The sequence below is a fragment of the Leucoraja erinacea genome, chromosome 13, assembly GCF_028641065.1.
Source record: "Leucoraja erinacea ecotype New England chromosome 13, Leri_hhj_1, whole genome shotgun sequence".
NCBI classification, from domain to species: domain Eukaryota; kingdom Metazoa; phylum Chordata; class Chondrichthyes; order Rajiformes; family Rajidae; genus Leucoraja; species Leucoraja erinaceus.
The window spans coordinates 39,601,108-39,624,031 of record NC_073389.1 but is presented as its reverse complement, the minus strand read 5'-3'; the positions used below and the strand labels follow the sequence as shown (position 1 = coordinate 39,624,031).

Sequence of the window (22,924 nt, the reverse complement as noted above, 5' to 3'; positions counted from 1 at the left end):
AGGCAGGTACAGGATACTGAGTTGGATGATCAGCCATGATCATATTTAATGGCGGTGCAGGCTCGAAGGGACGAATGGCCTACTCCTGCACCTATTTTCTATGTTTCTATGAATAGGCCATACCTCACAAAAATACTTCTTAATGGCAAACACAGATCACTATGAAGTCATGCATTATTATTTTTTGCCAGAAGCCTTCATCAGGCTGCATATGCTTCTCACATTAGACAATAGACCATAGGTGCAGGAGTCGGGCCTTCGAGCCAGCACTGCCATTCTCTGTGATCATGGCTGATTATCCACAATCAGTATCCCATTCCATATAACCATATAACAATTTGGTTATATGGAATGGGATACTGATGGGATTCCTGCCTTCTCCCCATATTCCCATGACTCTGCTATCTTTAAGAGCTCTATCTAACTCTCTCTTGAAAGCATACAGAGAATTGGCCTCCACTGCCTTCTGAGGTCGTGAATTCCACAGGTTCACAACCCTCTGTGTGAAAAGATTTTTCCTCATCTCCGTTCTAAATGGCTTACCCTTTATTCTTAAAATGTGGCCCCTGGTACTGGGCTCCCCCAACATCGGGAACATGTTTCCTGCCTCTAACGTGTCCAAACCCTTAATAATCTCATATGTTTCAACAAGATCCCCTCTCATCATTCTAAATTCCAGAGTATACAAGCCCAGCCACTCCATTCTATCAACATATGATAGTCCTGTCATCCCTGGAATTAACCTTGTGAACCTACGCTGCACTCCCTCAATAGCAAGAATGTCCTTCCTCAAATTTGGAGACCAAAACTGCACACAATACTCCAGGTGTGGTCTCACCAGGGCCCTGTACAACTGCAGAAGGACCTGTTTGCTCCTATATTCAACTCCTCTTGTTATGAAGGCCAACATGCCATTCGCTTTCTTCATTGCCTGCTGTACCTGCATGCTTACTTTCAGTGGCTCATGAACAAGGAGCCCCAGATCTCGTTGTAATTCATCTTTTCCCAACGATACCATTCAGATAATAATCTGCCTTCATGCTTTTGCCACCAAAGTGGATAACCTCACATTTATCCACATTATACTGCATCTGCCATGCATCTGCCCACTCACCCAGCTGCATCTTCATAGCATCCCCCTCACAGTTCACACTGCCACCCAGCTTTGTGTCATCTGCAAATTTACTAATGTTACTTTTAATCCCATCATCTAAATCATTAATGTATATTGTAAATAGCTGCGGTCCCAGCACCGAGCTTTGTGTTGCCCCACTAGTCACTGCCTGCCATTCTGAAAGGGACCTGGTAATCCCTACTCTTTGTTTTCTGTCTCCCAATCAATTTTCTATCCATGTCAGCACTCTACCCCAATACCATGTGCTCTAATTTTGCCCACTAATCTCCTATGTGGTACCTTATCAAATGCTTTCTGAAAGTCCAGGTACACTACATCCACTGGCTCTCCTTTATCCATTTTCAAAGTTACATCCTCAAAAATTTCCAGATTGCAATCATTTTTGGTGACTAGATCAATGTGTAGATGAGCTAGATTCCATTTTCATGATGTTGCAAGGTCGGGCAAAGTCATATAACCATGCCACTTCAGTATTAGGTGCACATTAGTTACCATAATGAGGGGAAAATAAACTTAATCTAAAAAATGACCTGTGTAACCTTTCCCCCATATTTAGGGAATCTCAGCTCTGAAGTTCAGATAAGAACAGATCAATGGCTCAGCACATAACATTTTTTTGTGGTAATTCCATCCGTTAAAACATATGTATGTTTACATCTGCTCATGATATTACATTCATTTCTTGATATATATTCTACAACGGGTTGCCAAGTAGGATTCTAAATATTTCTGTACCTTTTGCTTATTATACAGTGCTGCCAGATTTTTGTCAATTTTATGCGCTAAGTGTAAGTGCAATAGGTTCAGATGAACAATGAAACAAGTCAGGGCAGACAATCCTAACCCTCGCCAAATAAATCATAAGTACTATGAGTATGATCATTAGCTTACACTCATGGAGTGGAACAGCAAGGTTTAGTTTAGTTTGGTTTAGTTTAGAGATACAGCGCGGAAACCCCCCCCCCCCCCCCCCCCCCCCCCCCCCCCCCCCCCCCCCCCCCCCCCCCCCCCGAGTCTGCGCCGACCAGCGATCCCTGCACATTAACACTATCCTACACACATTAGGGACAATTTACACTGATACCAAGCCAATTAACCTACAAACATGTACGTCATTGGAGTGTGAGAGGAAATCAAAGATCTCGACGAACAAACAAACTCTGTACAGACAGCACCCGTAGAATTTAGGAGATTGAGGGGGGATCTTATAGAAACTTACAAAATTCTTAAGGGGTTGGACAGGCTAAATGCAGGAAGATTGTTCCCGATGTTGGGGATGTCCAGGACAAGGGGTCACAGCTTAAGGATAGAGGGGAAATCCTTTAAGACCGAGATGAGAAAAACATTTTCTACACAGAGAGTGGTGAATCTCTGGAATTCTCTGCCACAGAATGTAGGTGAGGCCAGTTCATTGGCTATATTTAAGAGGGAGTTAGATGTGGCCCCTGAGGCTAAAGGGATCAGGGGGGATGGAGAGAAGGCAGGTACGGAATACTGAGTTGGATGATCAGCCATGATCATATTGAATGGCGGTGCAGGCTCGAAGGGCCGAATGGCCTACTCCTGCACCTATTTTCTAGGTTTCTATGATTGTGAGGGTAGAGTGGGATGGAGAAGCAAATGACAATGACTGGAAGTTCAGAGTTACACTGGCCAGCCAGTCAAAGAAGTTCTGCAAAATAGACTGGGTGAACAAAGCCATCGATCAGCCTAAAATGTCAACTCTCGCCCTCTTTCTCCTTCTCTCTGCAACTTGCTGAGTATTTGCAGCATTCACTGTTCCCACTCAAGACTCCAAAATAGATATTTTGTGGCTTTACCTTATTCTTCAAGCATGTACTTCTTACAGTAAGTTACATTCGACGAACATTTCTACTTCCATTGAATACGGATCATTCGTGAAAATGTAGGTTTTCACCCTTATTACCTACCAACATTAATAATATCGATAACTGCTGCTGCTTAAAAGAATCTATCCCTGGTCAAAGATGACCAAATATTATATTTGCAGGTCCATTACATGCTGCATTTTGGGGGGAAATGAAATGCAATGTTTTCCCAACTGGCTGTAATATACATAGAATTCTTTGATGCAAAAATGCAGACGGTGGAGAATAAGTTAACAATGCATTACTTGGTACTGTGCAGAATAAAAATATAGTTTTCACCTAGTGTTTGGTTTGAGATTTTCCACCGCAGCGTGGGTTTGATTGGTAACAGTAACAAGTTTCTCTGTTTTGTTGTCTGGACCTTGCATTTGTGATGTAACCTCATACTCTGGAAGATGAAAATGCAAAGACATTTCAGAAGGGGAAAAACAATATAATTATTTTATGTCAAGAGTGAGGAAAATTGAAGATAAAGTTGGTTACAATTAGATTGCCAAAAGATAAGCAAATAAAATACAACATATGATTTTCCCTGAAGATATCTTTCAGTTGAGGTAGTAAAATAATTCAGGATAAGAAATTTTCATGACACCATTGAAGAGCATGCCAATTTCCAATGGGCTATTCTTAACAGGTTCTAAAACTCCATTCAATTCATTCTACTAGGATTGTGTGGCAGCTAAAGAATTTTGGACAACATCCAATTCTCTTTGCAATCTATATTAGACTTCTTTTTGCTTTCCGATCTACGATGGATGAATGGTGGCCTATCCTATGAGATAGATCATGCTATATTATTCATCAAGAACAGCAAAGGAGGGCAGTGATTGTCCAGTGTCAGGGTAGAAAAAGTTAATGACAAATAATCTCCTATTAGTATGTTCCTTTTATATCTGAGATTTATTCCCAGCAAAGTACATTTCTTATTGTGGAATAACTTATCTGCCATCAGTTCCAATTTGACAAAGCTTAGATAGTAACAGAAAAAGTCATAATTGATCAAAACAGTCACATATATCCAGAGAGAGAAAAGCAGAAGTGGAAAGAATATTATAAGTGGATCTCTTACCTGCAGTGTCATTTTCATTGTTCATCCAGTCAACTATGAGAAAGGTAGGACACCCTTCAACGGTCACAAGTGTAACATTTGAAGGTGGATATCGTGGAACATTTAAGAATTTTGCATTTGTATTGTTTTCTTCTGGAAAATGCTTCAGTGATTCAGTAATGGAGCAGGGCATGTTTACCTTTCTCATATATTTCACATGAGTGCCTTTGGAAGAGAGCAGCAGGATAATAACTAGTCAGTAATCTCTATCCAATGGAACATTCTCCACAATTGCCACAACTATATGCCATAAATAGTTAACCACCAAGAGGAACTGTATTTCAAGAATTAGTAACACAAGGTGCTCTGAATAACACATATTTTCCCAACATTCTTCACGATGCAACAGAAAAAATGTCACCAACTTTTTGTAAATGTGGTTTCAGAATATGGAATCCATAAGCATATTTTTGCATATTTCTTATCTAGCCAGAAAGTGATCTGTTTTAATAAAGAAAACAGATGACGTAACATGAGAAAATCATTCATCTCTTCAAATGTATTTTCAATAGACCTCATCTTCAACCCAGCCCAAGCTCATCCAATCTGTTCAAGATGATGGAAGAATTTAAAAATTTAGTAACCCAATCTAATCTGAAATATTTTTCTGCTTCCAAAAGCAATTGTTTATAGCCATAATACCTACCTAACAAAACCTACCACAATAAGTTGATCAAAGTTTTAACAATGCTTCTGTGAACTGTACAAATTAGGGCATTGATCACAATGCACATTGTTTCTGTTTCATCAGAACTTATAGCATTCCAAGAGCTTGTGTATTTGTTAGATGAGCCTTTAAAAATTTCAATCAAATACACTTACTTACCTTTGATTCCTGGTGAAATTGAACGTCATCAATAAAATCATGTTCATTCCCCATTTAATATAGTCAGAAAATCCAAACAGAATTCTAAATTTCTCTCTAACTTTTAAATGTTTGGTTACAGGAGGGCAGGACAAATCTGGTGGAAGCCTTGCCCTGTAAGTATGTGCATTAGGACAACACCATGTCTGCAAACCATTAAATTAACAGACAGAATTCCTTCAATGTCCTGCCTTAATTTTGAGCCCACACAGGCCACTCCCGAATTCCAATTTATGCCATTTCCTTTGAAACCATTACTTATAGCAGGCTAAAAGCCCGACAAATTGTTTCACCACTCATGATTTATCCAGTGCTTAATCCTAGCCACCCGACCCTAAAGGTCTTGATCCTGCAAGTGTTTAAAAATCAATGAATTAAACCCATTAATATACCACCCTCTGAATAAAGACATTTCCTATCTCAGTCCAAAGCTGCCAATCCCTTCTTCTGAGACTATGTCTCCAGTTCTGGATTCTCCATCTTGAAGACAACAACATTTTGACAAACTATTAATCCGACTCAATGCATTGCACTTATCCTGAACCTCTTCAAATATAGGCCAATTCTCACTTTGATAGAAAAGAAAGAAAAACAAAATAATTTAAATTCAGCAATCTCATTCAGAATTAAGACCACCATATCATTTGGCTTCCTAATTGCTTGTTGTACTAGCATGGATATTTTCTGTATGAAGACACAAACAATCTCCCAGAAAAAAATAGGTAATCGAGAATCTAGTGGGAGGGAGGAACTGAAGGGAATCCACATTAGTCGGGAAATGGTGTTAGGTAAACTGTTGGGACTGAAGGCAGATACTGTAAATCCCCAGGGCCTGATGGTCTGCATCCCAGAGTACTCAAGGAGGTGGCCCTACAAATCGTGGATGCATTGGTGATCATTTTTCAATGTTCTCTCGACTCTGGGTCAGTTCCTGTGGACTGGACGGTAGCCAATGTAACTCCACTTTTTAAGAAAGGAGGGAGAGAGAAAACGGGGAATTAGAGACGAGTTAGCCTTACATCGGAAGTGGGGAAGATGCTTGAGTCGATTGTTAAAGATGTTATAGAAGCGCATTTGGAAAGCAATGACAGGATCGGTCAAAGTCAGCATGGATTTATGAAGGGGAAATCATGCTTGACTAATCTTCTGGAATTTTTTGAGGATGTAACATGTAGAATGGATAAGGGTGAGCCAGTGGATGTGGTATCTGGATTTTCAAAAAAAGCCTTTGACAAGGTCCCACACAAGAGATTAGTGTGCAAAATTAGAGCACAGTATTGGGGGTAGGGTATTGACATGGATAGAGAACTGGTTGGCAAACAGAAGCAAAGAGCAGGAATTAACGGGTCCTTTTCAGAATGGCAGGCAGGGACTAGTGGAGTGCCGCAATGCTCTGTGCTGGGACCCCAGTTATTTACAATATATATTAGGATTTAGACGAGGGAATTAAACATGACATCTGCATGTTTGTGGATGATACAAAGCTGGGTGGCAGTGTGAGTTGTGATGAGGATGCTATGAAGCTACAGGGTGACTTGGATAGGTTGGGTGAGTGGGTAGAAGCATGGCAGATGCAGTATAATGTGGATAAATGTGAGGTTATCCACTTTGGTGGCATGAACAGGAAGATAGATTATTATCTGAATGGTGTCAGATTAAGAAAAAGGGCGGTGCAACGAGACCTGGTGTGCTTGTACATGTACAAGATTGTACATGTAAAAAGTAAGCATGCAGGTACAGCAGGCTGTGAAGAAAGCTAATGACATATTGACCTTCATTGTGAGAGGATTTGAGTTTAGGAGCAAGGAAGTCCTACTGCAGTTGTACAGGGCTCTGGTGTAGTGTGTGCAATTTGGTCTCCTAATTTGAGGAAGGACGCTATTGCGTAGGTTCACCAGTTTAATTCCCAGGATGGCGGGACTGACATATGATGAAAGAATAGGTCGACTGGGTTTGTATTCACTGCCATTTAGAAGGATGAGAGGAGATCTCATAGAAACATATAACATTCTTAAAGGATTGGACAAGCCAGATGCAAGAAAAATGTTCCTGATGTTGGGAGAGTCCAGAACCAGGGGTCACAGTTTAAGGATAAGGGGTAGGCCATTTAGGACTGAGATGAGGAAAGACCTTTTCACCCAGAGAGTTGTGAATCTGTGGAATTCTCTGCCACAGAAGGCCAATTCACTGGATATTTTCAAGAGTTAGTTAGATTTAGCTCTCAGGGCTAAAGGAATCAAGGGATATGGGGGGGAAAAAAAGCAGAAATGGGGTACTGATTTTGGATGATTAGCCATGATCATTTTGAATAGCACTGCTGCCTTGAAGGGCCAAAAGGCCTACTGCTGCACCTATTTTTCTATGTTTCTATTTTATGACACCACATGCCAAATTCCCTTTGTACATGAATATTTCAAGTGTTGCACCATTTAAAAATTATTGCTTTTTTTCCTTCCTAACGAAATACACGCACCATATTTACCAGTGGTTAAATAGGCCTTTGGTACATTGGCCTTCATCAGTCAGGGTATCCTGTATAGAAGTTGGGATGTTATGTTAGTTGTACAGGAGGTTGTTAAGGCTGCATTTGGAGTATTGTATTCAGTTTTGATCAGCCTGCTATTGGAAGCTGAAAAGAATGCAGAAAAGATTTACCAGAATCTTGCCAGAGCTCGAGGGTTTGATGTAAAGGGAGAGATTGGGCAAGCTAGGACTTTATTCATTACAGCGCAGGAGGCTAAGGGGTGATCTTATGAAGATGTATACAATCACGAGGGGAATTGTTAGGGTGAATGCATGGAGTATTTTACATGATGCAGGGGAATCAAGAACCAGAGGCCATTGGTTTAAGGTAAGATGGAAAGATTTAATAGGAACCCGAGGGGCAGCTTTTTCACTCAGAGGGTGGTGAGTAAATGGGATGAGCTGCCAGTTGAGGCAGATATAATAACAACATTTCAAAGGCACTTGGGCAGGTGCTTGGATAAGAAAGTTTCAAAGAGATATGGCCCAAATGGTTGCAAATGGGGCTAGCTTAGATGAGGCATCTTGGTTGGCATGGAAGAGTTGGGCTGAAGGGCCTGTTTCCATGCTGTGTGGCTTGATGAATCTCTGACACTGTATAACCTCATACTTTCCCATAAAACTAATGGCTCAATCAAGTTTTAACTATGCTAATGTTACTTGCATCTTTGTGGACTTTATTTTACGGAACAACCTATGGGTGCTCTCTCTTCAAAATCTTTTCAAACATCCAGACATATCACACTCACTGATTCTCTCTGGTCTCCTTAAAGAGAAGGACATCCAAAGCTCAGTCCAGTGGATTCAGTTTGCAAGACGGTTTTTAATCCAGCTGTCTAATTAACCAATAACTGTGAATCTTAAATTACTTGGAACAAATTTTCTCTGAATTCCAGTAAATTTACCCACTGTGTCCTTTTATTTCCAAACTAGTTGTCATTAAATGTACACTAGCGACATTTTATAATATACACGCCCAAAGTACGTTTTCAATTATTCCTGTTTTGAATACTCCATCGGGAAAGCATTCATTACAGGCCAGTCCAGGTACAGCTCTTCAATTTATGTAACTCTCAAAAATATTAACAAGAGTCTCGTCTATTTCCTGGCTGATTTCTTGATGAGTCTGGGGTATATCTTATCCAATGCAAGTGTTCTTCAGTTAATTCTCTGAGTTTCTTTGTAATATATACTTTATTGATCTTTACATGTGTTACAGATTCTAAGCCAAATAACTGCATCTGGATTTTGTTCATGGTTTTCACTTCTGAACACTGATGTGAAAAATACATTTAACATCTGCCATTTCCTGATCCTCTATAATATTTCTATCCAATGTATCCCTCAAAGGAACTACCTGGCCTTTAATACTCAACTTTTTACATAATTCAAACAAATTCCTTGGATACCTTTTGCTTCTGTCGACAATCTGTTTTCCTACTTCACCCTTACTTCTAATATTCATTTTTGGATATATTCAGTTTAGGTTAAAAATGCTGCCAATTAGCTTTCAGTTTAAGGTTACTGCTAGTGATATTAGGAGGCATGTCATGGATTCTAATACTCTTAATTGGAAAGAAAAAAAGAAAAAACAGATGTTGAACACGTCAATACACCAGCCACACATTCTGAAAATTGGGCTCTGCTGAGGTTTCATATTTCTCAAAAGAATTTTTCTAAACAGATTTCTTAGGTCTCACATTATATAGTGTGGATTACCTTAAAATAAATACACGGCTCTTGGAAAATGAATGATTTTTTTTGTTGATCGTCTCAATTATTTTCTATCATAATCTGTCGTCAAGCCACAATAGTGGACAAAGAAGGATGTTTGGACAAAGATAACAATGACACATCATTATTAAAAAAAAAATAGTATGGTTGTCAGGTGGCAAAGGTTGCAGGCTCATATCGAAGGGTGAAAAAGTCCAGAAATTGTAGAGTAAAATGAGGCAATTCTAAAAACACTTTTCACAGAATGATCCACATAAGCTTACTTTTATTGAGCACTTTTAAAGTGTATATACTGTTGTAATATAGCACATGAGTTAACTGTGATTGTGAGGTTATGGGCATAGGAGAAATTCATTTTAAACTGCCTTTGTTAAAGATGTAATGGAATATACTCTGAGCAGTGTACTCTGCTTCCAAACTCAATGAATTTGATTTAACAGGCATATATACACTACCACATGAGAAGACATGTGCTAGCAATTGGAAAAATACGTTTTCTTAAGTTCAAAGTGCAAAACGGAGAATATGAGTTGCTCAATGACAATTAGCAACTGTAAATTTATGCTTCCGTTCAACCAATTTAATTTGTTTTTCTTAATAATTTGCAGTGGATAATTGAAATCAAGCCAGGAATAACAGATTCTTCGTTTGAAGAGATTAAAAAGAAAATGAAGTACATTTACTTTAGGAAAGGGAGAAGGTCCAAGGGATTTTCAAAAGTCAGAGTTTGAGAAAAAAAAAAACGGTGAAAGGTTGTTTCAGATGACTGTTGACTCAATAATATTGAGTCCAGGTTAATGTAACCAAGGTTTTCATTGTAACTGTACCTCACCATACTTGTGCACATGGCAATAATAGACAATAGACAATAGGTGCAGGAGTAGGCCATTTGGCCCTTTGAGCCAGCACCGCCATTCAATGTGATCATGGCTGATCATCCCCAATCAGTACCCCGTTCCTGCCTTCACCCTATATCCCCTGACTCCACTATTTTTAAGAGCCCTATCTAGCTCTCTTAAAAGCATCCAGAGAACCTGCAACCACCGCCCTCTGAGGCAGAGAATAACACAGACTCACCATTCTCTGTGAGAAAAAGTGTTTCCTCGTCTCCATTCTGAATGGCTTATTCTTAAACTGTGGCCCCTGGTTCTGGACTCCCCCAACATCGGGAACACGTTTCCTGCCTCTAGTGAGTCCAAGCCCTTAACAATGATATATGTTTCAAGGAGATACCCTCTCATCCTTCTAAACTCCAGAGTGTACAAGCGCAGCTGCTCTATTCTTTCAGCATATGACAGTCCCGCTATACCGGGAATTAACCTTGTAAACCTACGATGCACTCCATCAATAGCAAGAATGTCCTTCCTCAAATTAGGGGACCAAAACTGCACACAATACTCCAGGTGTGGTCTCACTTGGGCTCTGTACAACTGCAGAAGGGCCTCTGTGCTCCTGTATTCGATTCCTCTTGTTATAAAGGCCAACATGCCATCCACTTTCTTCACTGCCTGTTGTACCTGCATTTTTACTTTCATAGACTGATATACAAGGACCCCCAGATCCCGTTGGACTTCCCCTTTTCCCAACTTGACGCCATTTGAACTCACATTTATCCGCTTTCTCAAACTCTGACTTTTGAAAATCCCTTGGACCTTCTCCCTTTCCTAAAGTAAAATCATCAATAACTTGATGATTTTCACTGAAAGAATGGAGGGTTGAATTAAAAGATTTTTCATATATCACAGATGGTTAGAATAAGGATAATTTAAGGATGAGCTCACACCTGTTCTTTTAGAAATGTTTCAAGAATCTTTGGAAAAAGGTTCATTACCCCCCCCACTTTCACAGGCTTCTATTTCACTTCTTCTTAAAAAAGACAAGGATCCGACTCAATGTGGATCATACCGCCCCATCTCACTTTTGAATGTAGATGTAAAAATTTTGGCGAAGGCGCTGGCTTGCCGTTTAGAATGCCAACTTCACAAAATAATCTCAGAAGATCAAACAGGTTTCATTAAAAATCGTCATTCCTTTTCTAATATCCGCCGATTGGCCAGTGTGGTCTATTCGCCCAGTGCTTCTCCGCGCCCAGAGGCTGTTATCTCTTTGGACGCGGAGAAGGCATTCGATCGAGTGGAGTGGCCATATTTGTTCAGAGTCTTGGAGAGATTTGGATTTGTCAAAATATTTGTAGCCTGGGTTAAGCTATTATATCATTCACCCTTAGAATGTGTACAGACAAATTATTTGCAATCTGATTATTTTCAATTAACCCGTGGCACTCGTCAAGGCTGCCCATTGTCTCCGCTTCTTTTTGCGATTGCAATTGAGCCCCTCTCGATTACACTTAAGTCAACTACATTATTCCAGGACATTAGGAGAGGTAACAGGGAACATCGTGTGTCTCTATATGCCGACGACCTTCTTCTTTATGTGAGTGACCCTACAGCCAGTGGCCCTGCAATTGTGTCCTTGTTGGATCAGTTTGGGACTTTTTCCGGCTATAAACTAAACCTTCAAAAAAGCAAATGCTTTCCCATCAACCTAGCCCTACAGATCCAACAGGAAACCCTGCCCTTTCCCATATCTCAAGAAGGTTTTGTATATTTAGGAATACACATCACCCGCTTTTTCACATCCCTGTTTGCAGCTAACTACATGCCTCAAGTTAGCCAAATGAAGGCTGACTTTGAGAGATGGCGTAGTCTGCCACTCACTATGGCTGGGAGAGTGCAGTCAGTGAAGATGACTGTACTTCCCAGATTTCTTTACTTGTTCCAATGTTTGCTGGTTTTCCTACCCAAGTAATTTTTTAACTCAATTAACCAATCTATAACCTCCTTTATATGGGGTAACAAGGTTCCAAGGGTCAATAAGTGCAGTCTCCAAAGAGATTGTGAAGTAGTTGGACTGGGCCTTCCTAGCTTTATTAATTATTACTGGGCATCCAATATCCAAAAGATATTATTCTGGCTCCACCAACCAGATACAGACAGGTGTCTGCTTGAATCACAATCCTGTTACTCCTCGTCTCTCCCAGCTTTAGTATATTCCTCCCTGCCATTGAAACCCTCTAGATTTACATCCAACCCTGTCGTACTATCCACCATCAACATTTTTAACCAATTTCGTTGCCATTATAAGCTTACATCAGCTTCAGTTCTGGGTCCCATTCATAGTAACCATTTATTCCCCCCCCCCTATACACTTGACTCAACCTTTCGACAGTGGGGTTTGAATGGTCTTATGTGCATTAAGGATTTATACGCTAACAACATATTTGATAGTTTCGACTACCTACACAAAAAACATGGCCTCCCACATAATCATTTCTTTAAATATCTTCAGGTTCGCCACTTTGTCATGAAAAAATGTCCTTCTTTTCCTGATCTCCCTCCTGTCACAGTGTTGGATAAACTCACTCTTACCTTTGCAAATAAAGGACTGATCTCTGCAGTATATTCTCAATTGATGTATTTAGGAAATCAAAACCTGAACAAAGTTAAAGATAGGTGGGAGGATGACCTTGGTATGGGTCTGTCTGAGGAATGCTGGACAGAAGCGCTGAAAAAAGTCCACTCCTCGTCATCATGTGCTAGATTGGGGCTCATACAATTTAAAGTTTTACACAGGGTTCATTTAAGCAAAGCCAGGCTTGCTAACATATATCCAGGGACGGACGCTGGCTGTGACAGGTGCTTGTTCTCTCCAGCCAATCTAGCTCATGCATTCTGGTCTTGCCCCAAACTTGTTAACTACTGGGCAGTGGTTTTTAAAACCATCAGTGAAGTCCTTGGGATGACAGTGAGACCTTGCCCGCTTGTAGCTGTATTTGGTGTAACAGATAAAACCTTGGGTTTAAATACAACCCAGTCTGATATCATTACATTTACATCACTTTTGGCCCGTAGGAGAATCTTGCTGGTCTGGAAATCTACCACTCCTCCATCTGCCGCTGCTTGGCTGGAAGACGTCATGTTTTTTTTAAGGTTAGAAAAGATTAAATTCACATTGAGGGGGTCTGTGAAAAAGTTTTATTTGACATGGGAACCCTTTTTTATCATACTTTGAGGGTATAAAGGAACTACCTATTGACTGAGGGCACTTGACAGTAAGTGGGGATCCGCCTTTATTCTGTTTTGTTACTTTATTATTGTTAAAAAGTGCATTTGATTTTGTGATATATTTGGATTGTGAAAAAAATAAGCTGCCAAGGGGTGTTTAGGGAGGGTGGGTTAGGGTTATTTTGTTTATATTATTATTATTATTATTTATAAAAAACAAAATGGAGGAAAATGTAATGCCATACATCAGATGTACTGTGAATTTTTTTTTTTTTCCCTCCAATAAAAAAACTATTAATTGAAAAGAATAAGGATAATCACTAAGGGAAAACCTGTAACATAATTTTAAGTGGACTTGAAAAGGAAGATTATAACGAGATTGAAAATGAGCAGGGAAATGAGAAGAGCCAGCTCTGGCAAAGCTACAAGGGTCCATGTGTCTCTTTCTATATACAGTATTTTTATGATCTATTTTCTTCCATGAACTGATTTTATGGATTCAAATCAAATGAGAAAAGTTATAAATCTTTTACTTTATGCATACTGTTTTGAAAACATGATGATTTTTGGGCATCAGAATTGCTTTCAGTGGCCCACATATATGAAAATGTTCAATGTTGTCATTGCTTTTGGATCAAATGTTACTTGCTATTTAAAATTTAAATCATTGTAATTTGTCCACTCAAAATAATGTTACAGACTAATTTATATATTTTTAATGGTTTTAATATTATTTCTGTAGTCATCAAAGTAAAGGCTCTTAATCTGTTGATCATACAACAGTGAGATACCCTGCCTCAACTCCTGAACAGACCATCACGATTTTTTCTATTGTACACACCAATCGTACTTATGGTTTATTTAATAAAGTTGTCTATAAAGCAATATAGACAGATTATGAAAAAGCTCTGCATCTCATTAGATCCTGGAACTCAGATTGTTTTACATGATGGAAAAAACATTTTATTGAAACAGTTTACTGGCAGAAATGATATTATTCCATCCTATCCAAGAAATTATCCAGTTTAGGAAATTGCTTTAAATAAATATCTATCAACCATACATTCATACTTTCCAATATGAAACTGAAGATAGAATTAACATGAAATATCACATCTCAATATACCTTATCACATTTCTCAAACATTCTTAAGTACTTCAAACGCAACAGATTAAATTCACTGTTGCTGCATAGGCTTACGCAGACAGACAAAGCTGGCATTTTGCACACATGGTCCCACAAAACAGCGCTGTCGGGAAAGACCAGTCAGTTTGGTTTTATTGAGGGAGGAATGTTGATTAAGACACCGGGAGAACTCCCTGCTCTTCAAGTGTAGTACCATGCTGCTTTTAATATCTACCCAAACCACTGTTGGCAACAGACTGGGCAGCAATTTAATAGTGAATTTGAAGGACTGCATCTCTGATAATGTAACATTCCCTCAACACTGCACTAAAGTGTCAGCATAGATTATGTTCTCAAGTCCTTGGGGTGGGGCTTGAACCCACAACCTTCCGACTCAGAGGCAAGGATGCTCCCATCTGAGCCAAGCTGACAGGAATACTGTACCTCTAAATCTTTCTTGCCCCTGGCCATCAATATTAGATACTGGGGTTGATCTGAAGACAGGCGGTTTGTCTGTAATAAATTTAAAAGAAAGCAATTTTATGGTAACTTTCTGGCTTTGTGTACACAAAACCTAAAAGGAAACATTGAAACTATTGTAAAAATAGTTTGGCCTCATGCAGCAGGTACGTCAAAGACTCAAGTTCACTTGTTTCATCAGAAATTAAAACCAAAAGACAACCACTGAAAGTGTACGAGTAAAGAAATACAAAATCAGTTAAATCACAAAACTAAAAAAAAATAACGAGCATAAGTTCCACAAACTTGCTGAGTATTCATGTGGATTATGTTTACAAAGCTTGGAATGGGACCTTTACATAATATTTTTCCTTAAAACTTATAACCTCTGCTTTTTATTTTAGTTTCAGTTTTTCATTTCTATTTATTCCAATCTTATTAACAGAGTAACTTATCTTTAGGTCTTCAGCTCTGATGAAACATATAGAACAAAAACATTTGCATATACTTTCTCTTTGTGAATGTTGATTTTACTGCTGCACATTTCCAACATTTCCTGTTTTTGCTTCAAATGTTCCTCAGTTTTCTTTGTGATAAATGATCTCAACAAATCATAGCTAACAAATCTTTAATATTCTGTTTCATTGAAATTACTTATAAATCCATTTGGTTTAATTGGACACCTGGCCAGTTGAGGTGCTTCCATAATCTCAGTCCAATGTTTATAACACGCTTGATTCTGTTGTAATTGAAGGAATGAGAATTTTGATGCATTTATTATAAGCCCACCTTAATATTACGCCATTAATAATGCATGCCAGTAAGAGTCCTATCATTTTGCCATTATTTAGAGCCATGGAACTATATCCAGAAAAACTAGGGTTATTCTGTAGCGTTAGTACCAATATTAGCATTGTTCAAGACTAATTCAAATAAGATATTTTGAAATTAAAAAAAGAAAAATACGAATTAAAGGTATAATCCTCGATTAAAATTTGGGCAAAATGCAGCTTTATTGACAATACAATAACATATTATTAGCACATGCTGCACAAGCACTAAATTAGACACTTTTTAATTGCATAACACAAATAATCCATTCACTCCAATTAAACTTAATAAATTACTCAATTGCCATGAATACATGAATAACACTTGCAGAGAATTATGCACGCTTTGAAAGGCAGAATCAATAACACAGTTACACAAGCCCCCACAGCACATGACGGCCGAGTGATCTTGGTCTCTGAGGCCGACGATAAAGAGGGTGAATCAGCGCATCTTTCAGCCCAAATGGCGAACCTCAACGTACCTCAACGTACCTCAACGAGTGCTAAAGCCAAACTGGCTAGAGTAGTCAAGGACATCCTCAACCCCTTGCTCCTCCGACCCGAGATTTCCACCAGCTTCAAAAGGGCAACTATTTGTCTAGGTACCCATGAAGAGTATGGTGAGCCCTCTAAATAACTACTGTCTGGTAATTAAGAGCTTAGAGAGGATGGTTATGGCACGAATATATTTATGCCTCAGAACTGGGTCCACTTAAATATGGCTATGGCCACAACAGCTCAATAGTAGATGCTATCTATTGACTGGTTCTTTTCTCTGCTCTGGACCATCTGGATAGCAGGAATACATACGTCAGCTGGTGTTCATGAACTAAGCTCAGCATTCAATGCCATCTTCCCCTCCAAACTTATCGCCAAGCTCCAAAACCAGGACCTCTATACCACCCTTTGTAACCAGATTCTGTATGTCCTTATCAGCAAACCTCAATCAGTGCAGATTGGCAACAACATCTCCTCCTCACTTAATATTAACATGGGTGCACCTCAAGGCTGTATGATTAGCTCCTGCTCTACTCCATAAGCACAGTTCTAATGCCATGTAAAAAAAATGCCGATGACACCACTGGTGTTGGCAGAATCATGGATGGTAATGGCTCAGAGTAAAGGAAAGAGATAGAACACCTGGTCAACTGGAGGCACAACAACCACTTATCACTCAATGTCAATAAAACCAAAAAACTAATCTATGCCTTCAGAAAGGAAAAGGTGGGAGATTACATGCCAGTTTTCATTGATGGGTCAGCGATGAAGGGAGTTAGTAACTCAAATTACTGGGAATTAATATCTAGGATGACCTGTGCATAGATGGAATCATGGAGAACTACTTCTTAGAAGTTTAAAGAGATTCGGTATTTCACCAAATACTCAAATAAAATTCTACAGGTGCACTTTGGCAAGTTTCTGACCCATTGCATTGTGGCCTGGAGGCTGGGGAAAGTGGTGGACTAAGTCCAGTCCATCACAGGTACAGCCATCCTCACCGTCAATAGCATCTACATGAGATGCTGTCTCAAGAAGGCAGCATCTATCACCAAGGACCCCCACTTCCATCCATGCACACTTCTCCTTGCCACCATTGGGTGAGAAATAAAAAAAGCTTGAAGCCTCACACCACCAGGTTCAGCAACAGCTATTTTCTTACAACTATCAGATTTGTGAATCGATATGCACAACCCTAATTCTACTTTGGCAATGGAGCAGTATGACTGACTCTTGCACTATATTGCAATTGTTCTGTAATTGTGTATTTTTGTACATGTTTTTTTTCCCCACAGTCTTTTGCTTTTCATTGTTTTTAGAATTTCTGTGTAATTTATCTATAATTAATGCTTTTGTGTGTTGTCTGAGTTGATGTGCCTAGGATGCTGCTGCAAGTAATATTTCATTATACCTATACCCCAAGTATTTGTGCATATACCAATACACTGGACTTGACTTGAGAATATTGTTATAATGTTTGCTTTTCAAGTATTGACTACTATAAGAATATAAGAACGGTTTTCTCTGCTGCCAATAAACTTGCCAAAACTGTAAATCACATTAAACCCTCACATTTATTTTTCATTTTAGGGGTAAACAGCACACATTCCAACAGTTGCTACTGAGGATTAATTTCTAATGTTATAATTTACATTTTATGAGCAATCAGTTGCACTAGCAGACATAATTGTCAGGTGCAATGCCCGCACTCACTATTTGAGATAAAAACTCCGTATATACCTAAAATTTGACTATTTGCCTATATCACATGGTACTCGCATTCATTTCCTCATTCATATAAACAACGGCTGGAAAATATATTTAGAATGATCATACATCAGACCCATGAGATTAAAATGCATGCAAGTTGATGCAGATTCCAGGCAACCCCAGTAGATTTCAAAAAATATTCATTGATTTTCGGCCACATTATGTTTTTCGCATTCCATAGGATATCAGACCTGTATTAGTGATAGGAGAAAGTCAGCTTTCTTCCCATAACTTGCACCATGCATAACTCCCTTCAGCCGAAGTTAAATAGAATTGATAGTAGTTAACGTAGTTAGTTTCCCAGCAAAGAGCAATACATTTGAATGGTACACAATATGAAAACACTGAAAGAAATGATGTAACAACGTGGATGTGAAAGTCAGACGTTTGATTAGTATATCTGTCAATGACCACTAAAGTTGATGGTGTTGTGGATAGCGAGTAAGGTTGACTAAGACTGTAGATCGGATGGAAAATTGGGTGTTGGCAGGTAGAATTAAATCCTGATAGTTTAGTTTAGTTTAGAGATACAGCGCGGAACCAGGCCCTTCGGTCCACCGAGTCTGCACCGACCAGTGATCCCCGCACACTTACACTATCCTACAAGGGACAATTTACAATTATACCAAGCCAATTAACCTACAAACCTGTATGTCTTTGAAGTGTGGGAGGAAACCGAAGATCCCGGAGAAAACCAACGCAGGTCACAGAGAGAACTTATGAACTCTGTACAGACAGTACCCATAGTCGGGATCGAACCCGGGTCTCTGGCGCAACTCTACCGCTGCACCACCGTACTGCGCAGGGTGTGAGGTAATGCATTTAGGGAAGTTAAATAAGGGTAGGACATATGCAGCAAATGGTAGGACACTAAGGAATGTTGATGAACAGAGGAACCTTGGGATTCAAGTCCATAGTTCCCTAAAAGTTCCTCCACAGGTAGGTAGTGCAGTAGCATATGGCTTGCCTTCATATTTTTGAGTTTAAACGTTTTTGTGTAGTGTTGCAAATTTCTAAAATGCTGATTAGACAGCCCTTCGATAGTTATGTGCCATTCCGGTTGCCACATTACAGAGAATGCAGAGGATATTCACCAGAGTATCAAAAACAAAAGGGCATTGGTAAGGTGAGAGGAACCAACTTAAAAGGAAAGTTGAGAGGCAAGTCCGTTTTTTTTACACTCAGAGAGTGGTGATTTCTGAAATTCGTTGCCCAAGGAAGTAGTGGTGGTCAGATATAATCACTACATCAAAGTGAGTTACAGGTACGTAAACAGGCTAGGCAAGGAAATATATAGACCTAATGAAGACAGATATGATTAGTGTAGATGGGTAAAAATACTGGTATGGACATGGTGGCCCAAAGGTAGTTTAGTTGCTGCACAGTTAGACTCCATGTATTCAGATTAATGCATTCATTATTTTGAATTTAACATTCAGGCCAAACCCAGCACATTATTTTTGTTTTGTCTAATATAGACTTAAAAGCAAGATTAGATAACAATTTTATACAAGGGCAGCAAAGTAATTTGCATTGCCATCGTAAATAATCATTAATTTGATTTTTTTTTATTGACTTGGCAAATTCACACATTTTGTAGCTCAGGCTGCAAAAACAAAACTCCATAATTACTAAGGATTAGTCAATAACAAAAAACATATGAAGCTTGGACCAAAATGTTAAATGATATTTTCCATATGTATTAATTTGAATTATTTTGTAATTATTATCAGCAGCATGTGTGTGAGTCTAAATTCGTCTCAGTACACATGTTGGATAAGAATCCATTATATACAAGACATTAATTTAGTAGACATCCGTCAATCCCGCCATTGTAAAATTCAAAAGTGAGAAACATAGCCTTTGACAATTGAATACAGCATTCAAAAATAACTAGAATATTTGGATTGAATGCAACAGATATTATACATAACTTGACAGATATCAAGTGGGACAAAACTTTTCAAATCTGCCACCACTTATATAATTTTCCAGTGATCCCAGTAAAGGGCCTGTCTCACTTAAGCAAATTTTTAGGTGACTATAGGCGCCCTTAAAGAGTTACTTTTTTGAAAAAAACGTTATTAGTTCTGTAAATCATTACTTACCTTGCGTTGTGCCAGAATTACTGGAGGACGACTGAATACCAGTTGATGTTGTCTGAGCTCCTGCAGAGGTCAGCAAAATAAAATGAAAAATGATGAAGAGGTTGGACCAGTAGCAGTAAAGCCACATTATGTTTTAATAATCTTACGTCTACTTGACCATCTGTTGTTGCATTTTTATACAATCACGAAAAAGCAATTGGAATCTTAAAATATTGGCGAGAAAAAAATATCTGCATTTGAAATGTCAGACTGTTATATAAAATTTCACATTGTTTTGTTCAACCTAAAGGGGCTGTCCCACTGTGGCGACCTAATTGGCGAGTTTTGAAGAGTTTAGGAGAGTTTGAAAAAGTGGCATTTTGAAGACCTCCTTCGACTATGTAGAAGACCTCCTTTGACCATGTTGAAGACTAGCTTTGACTAGCTTCGGGAAAATTTGCCACCGAATAGTAGTGGAGATCTTTCGATCCCCTTCGACTAGGTTGAAGACTATCTATGACTACCTTCAGTTACTTTCGACTACCCTCGATTACCTATGAATAACATGCCGACCTACTACGACCTACTTCGACTAAACCTACGAGTTTTAAAAAAAATCGTTTTTTTCCACGGCAACCTTTTTTTTACTCGCGGGCAATTTTCAGCAAAAATACGTGGCGACCTAGCTGAGGCCTCGAGTACGCGGGGACTACTCTCGAGCATGAAGAAGAGTTACAAAGACCTCCTAGGACCTCGTGGCGACCATGCTGCGAGTATGTGTCGAGGGCAAACCCTTCTAAATTTGCCAATTAGGTCGCCGCAGTAGGGCAGCCCCTTACAGCTGTCTGAAGATTGCATAGCACTATCACTAAGGGGTAGCACCAAAGAATCCTTAAAAAAGCTCAGACATAAACTATTTTGGAAAATTGGAAAAGATGATGCACTAGATTCAAATAAGCAAGGTACCAAATTTATTTTACCTTCAATTGAACTATTCATTTATTAACTTTTTTTCAAAGCTTGTGAACATAACAAATAGGGATAGATGTAGACCATTTGGCAGCTCATGCCTGCTATTGTTCAATAATAATATAGCTGACCTTTTTACCTGCATTAACTTTATTCCTTGGTACTCCTAATATCTAAAAATCAGTAGCTGTCTTGAGTACACTCAGCATCTGAACTCCACAGTTCTCTAGGCAGAGAATATTGAAGACTCGCTACCCTTTGGTTGTTCTTCTCCCTTCTGTCCTGCGTGGCAAACCCTTTGTTTTGAGATAAAAATCCCTGACTCCAGTGAGCCCAGCCAGGGTAAACATCTAACCTGCCAAATCCGTAAGAATTTTATGCTTCATTGAGATAATCTCTCATTCTACTAAATTCTGGCGAACACAGGCATTCTCTACTTGATCGCTCCAGATATAACAATCCTCGTATCCCAGAAATCAATCAGGTGAACATTTGCTGTACTTCCATTATCACGGAATATCTTTACTTGGCAAGGGAGATCAGACTTGCACACAATTTTCCAAATATAACCTCACTAAAGTTTCATACAACTGATGTGAAGCACATTACTCTGGTACTTACATTTTCTTGCAGTGAAGGCCAACAACCCATTTGCTTTCCTAATTGATGCACACTTTCAAACTTTCATAATTTCAAAAGTACTCTAACATTCTATTTTGTTCAGTATCTGATCTCCCATTTTACACATTATGTTTATCTGCTGAATTACCATGAAGATTAGTTGACTACTAGATTGGTAAAAGCAACAAACAGGATTACATTACATTGAACCTTCCTTCAAATAATTGACAAATTGTGAACACCTTGTGATCCCTGCCATATCGCAGTCTCCTTTTAATCTTATTCTGTTTTCTGTTCTCACCAGAATATTACTTCAAATTTGATCAATAATCTCTTGCTTAGCACCTTATCAAAGGCCTTCTGAAAGACCAAATATACTACATTAATTACGTCACTCTATTCTCTTCTGCTCATTGGTCTATAGCTCCCAGTTTTCTCTCTCCCTCTATTTTAAAATTGTAAGATTAAATATGATGTCTTCCAATTCAGAACCATTACAGAACCAATGCATTCACCATCTTCATGACTACCTCTTCTAAACCATCTTCTAAAACCCCAGGATGCAGATCGTCAACCACCGAGGATTTATTGGTTTTCAGGTCCATTCATTTATGTATCTTGCTAATTTTTGCTCCAAATCTTATACTATTTTATGGATGTTTTCAATGTTTATGAAAGCAGGCCCAAAATAATGGTTTGATTTCATTATTCTACAACATAATTTCTCCTGCCTCTACATAACAGGTCCACATTAACATTTGCTAATCTTTTTCATTTTACACATCTATAATAGCTCTTACAATCTGTTTCTACTTTCCACATAAGCATTGCCTGCTCTCCTTTATCAATGTCTTGCTCTTCTTTTTTTGCATTCTTATATTTTTCACAATCCTCAGGTTTTTTTGGCAATGTTATAAACCTTTTTTTCCCCCGATTTAATAATATCTTTGAATTGTCTTGCTAGCCACAGCTGGGGCATTTTCCCTTTTTTTGGCATTAGAAGAATATATATTACATAAATGATGTATTAATTCTTTAAAATTTAGCCACTGCTGGCGTACGGTCACATCTTTTAATGTTGCTTTCCAATTTACAATGGCCAACTTATGTGTCATGCTTTTCTAGTTTGCTTTATCCTGATTTAAGAGCCTGGTTTCCAATTAAACTAAATCACTTTCAATCTTCTACCACAGTATGATTACTCTTCCCTAAAGCCCCTTTAACTACAAGATTTTCAATTAACACT

At 38.8% G+C, this 22,924-nt stretch overlaps 1 protein-coding gene across 6 annotated transcripts in view; it reads right to left on the bottom strand.

Annotated features, from left to right (window-relative positions):
• Positions 1 to 22,924, bottom strand: part of LOC129702901 (mucin-2) — a 239,405-nt gene that overhangs the window by 26,138 nt on the left and 190,343 nt on the right. For 5 of the 6 annotated variants that reach the window (XM_055644987.1, XM_055644983.1, XM_055644980.1 and 2 more), the window contains 4 exons: positions 20,110 to 20,169; positions 14,889 to 14,957; positions 4,094 to 4,297; positions 3,304 to 3,412 (listed from right to left, as the gene is read on the bottom strand). In XM_055644987.1, the coding sequence (XP_055500962.1) occupies positions 3,304 to 3,412; positions 4,094 to 4,297; positions 14,889 to 14,957; positions 20,110 to 20,169 (442 nt within the window). The remainder of the gene's footprint in view (positions 1 to 3,303; positions 3,413 to 4,093; positions 4,298 to 14,888; positions 14,958 to 20,109; positions 20,170 to 22,924) is intronic. The other variant, XM_055644981.1, reaches the window with a different exon arrangement.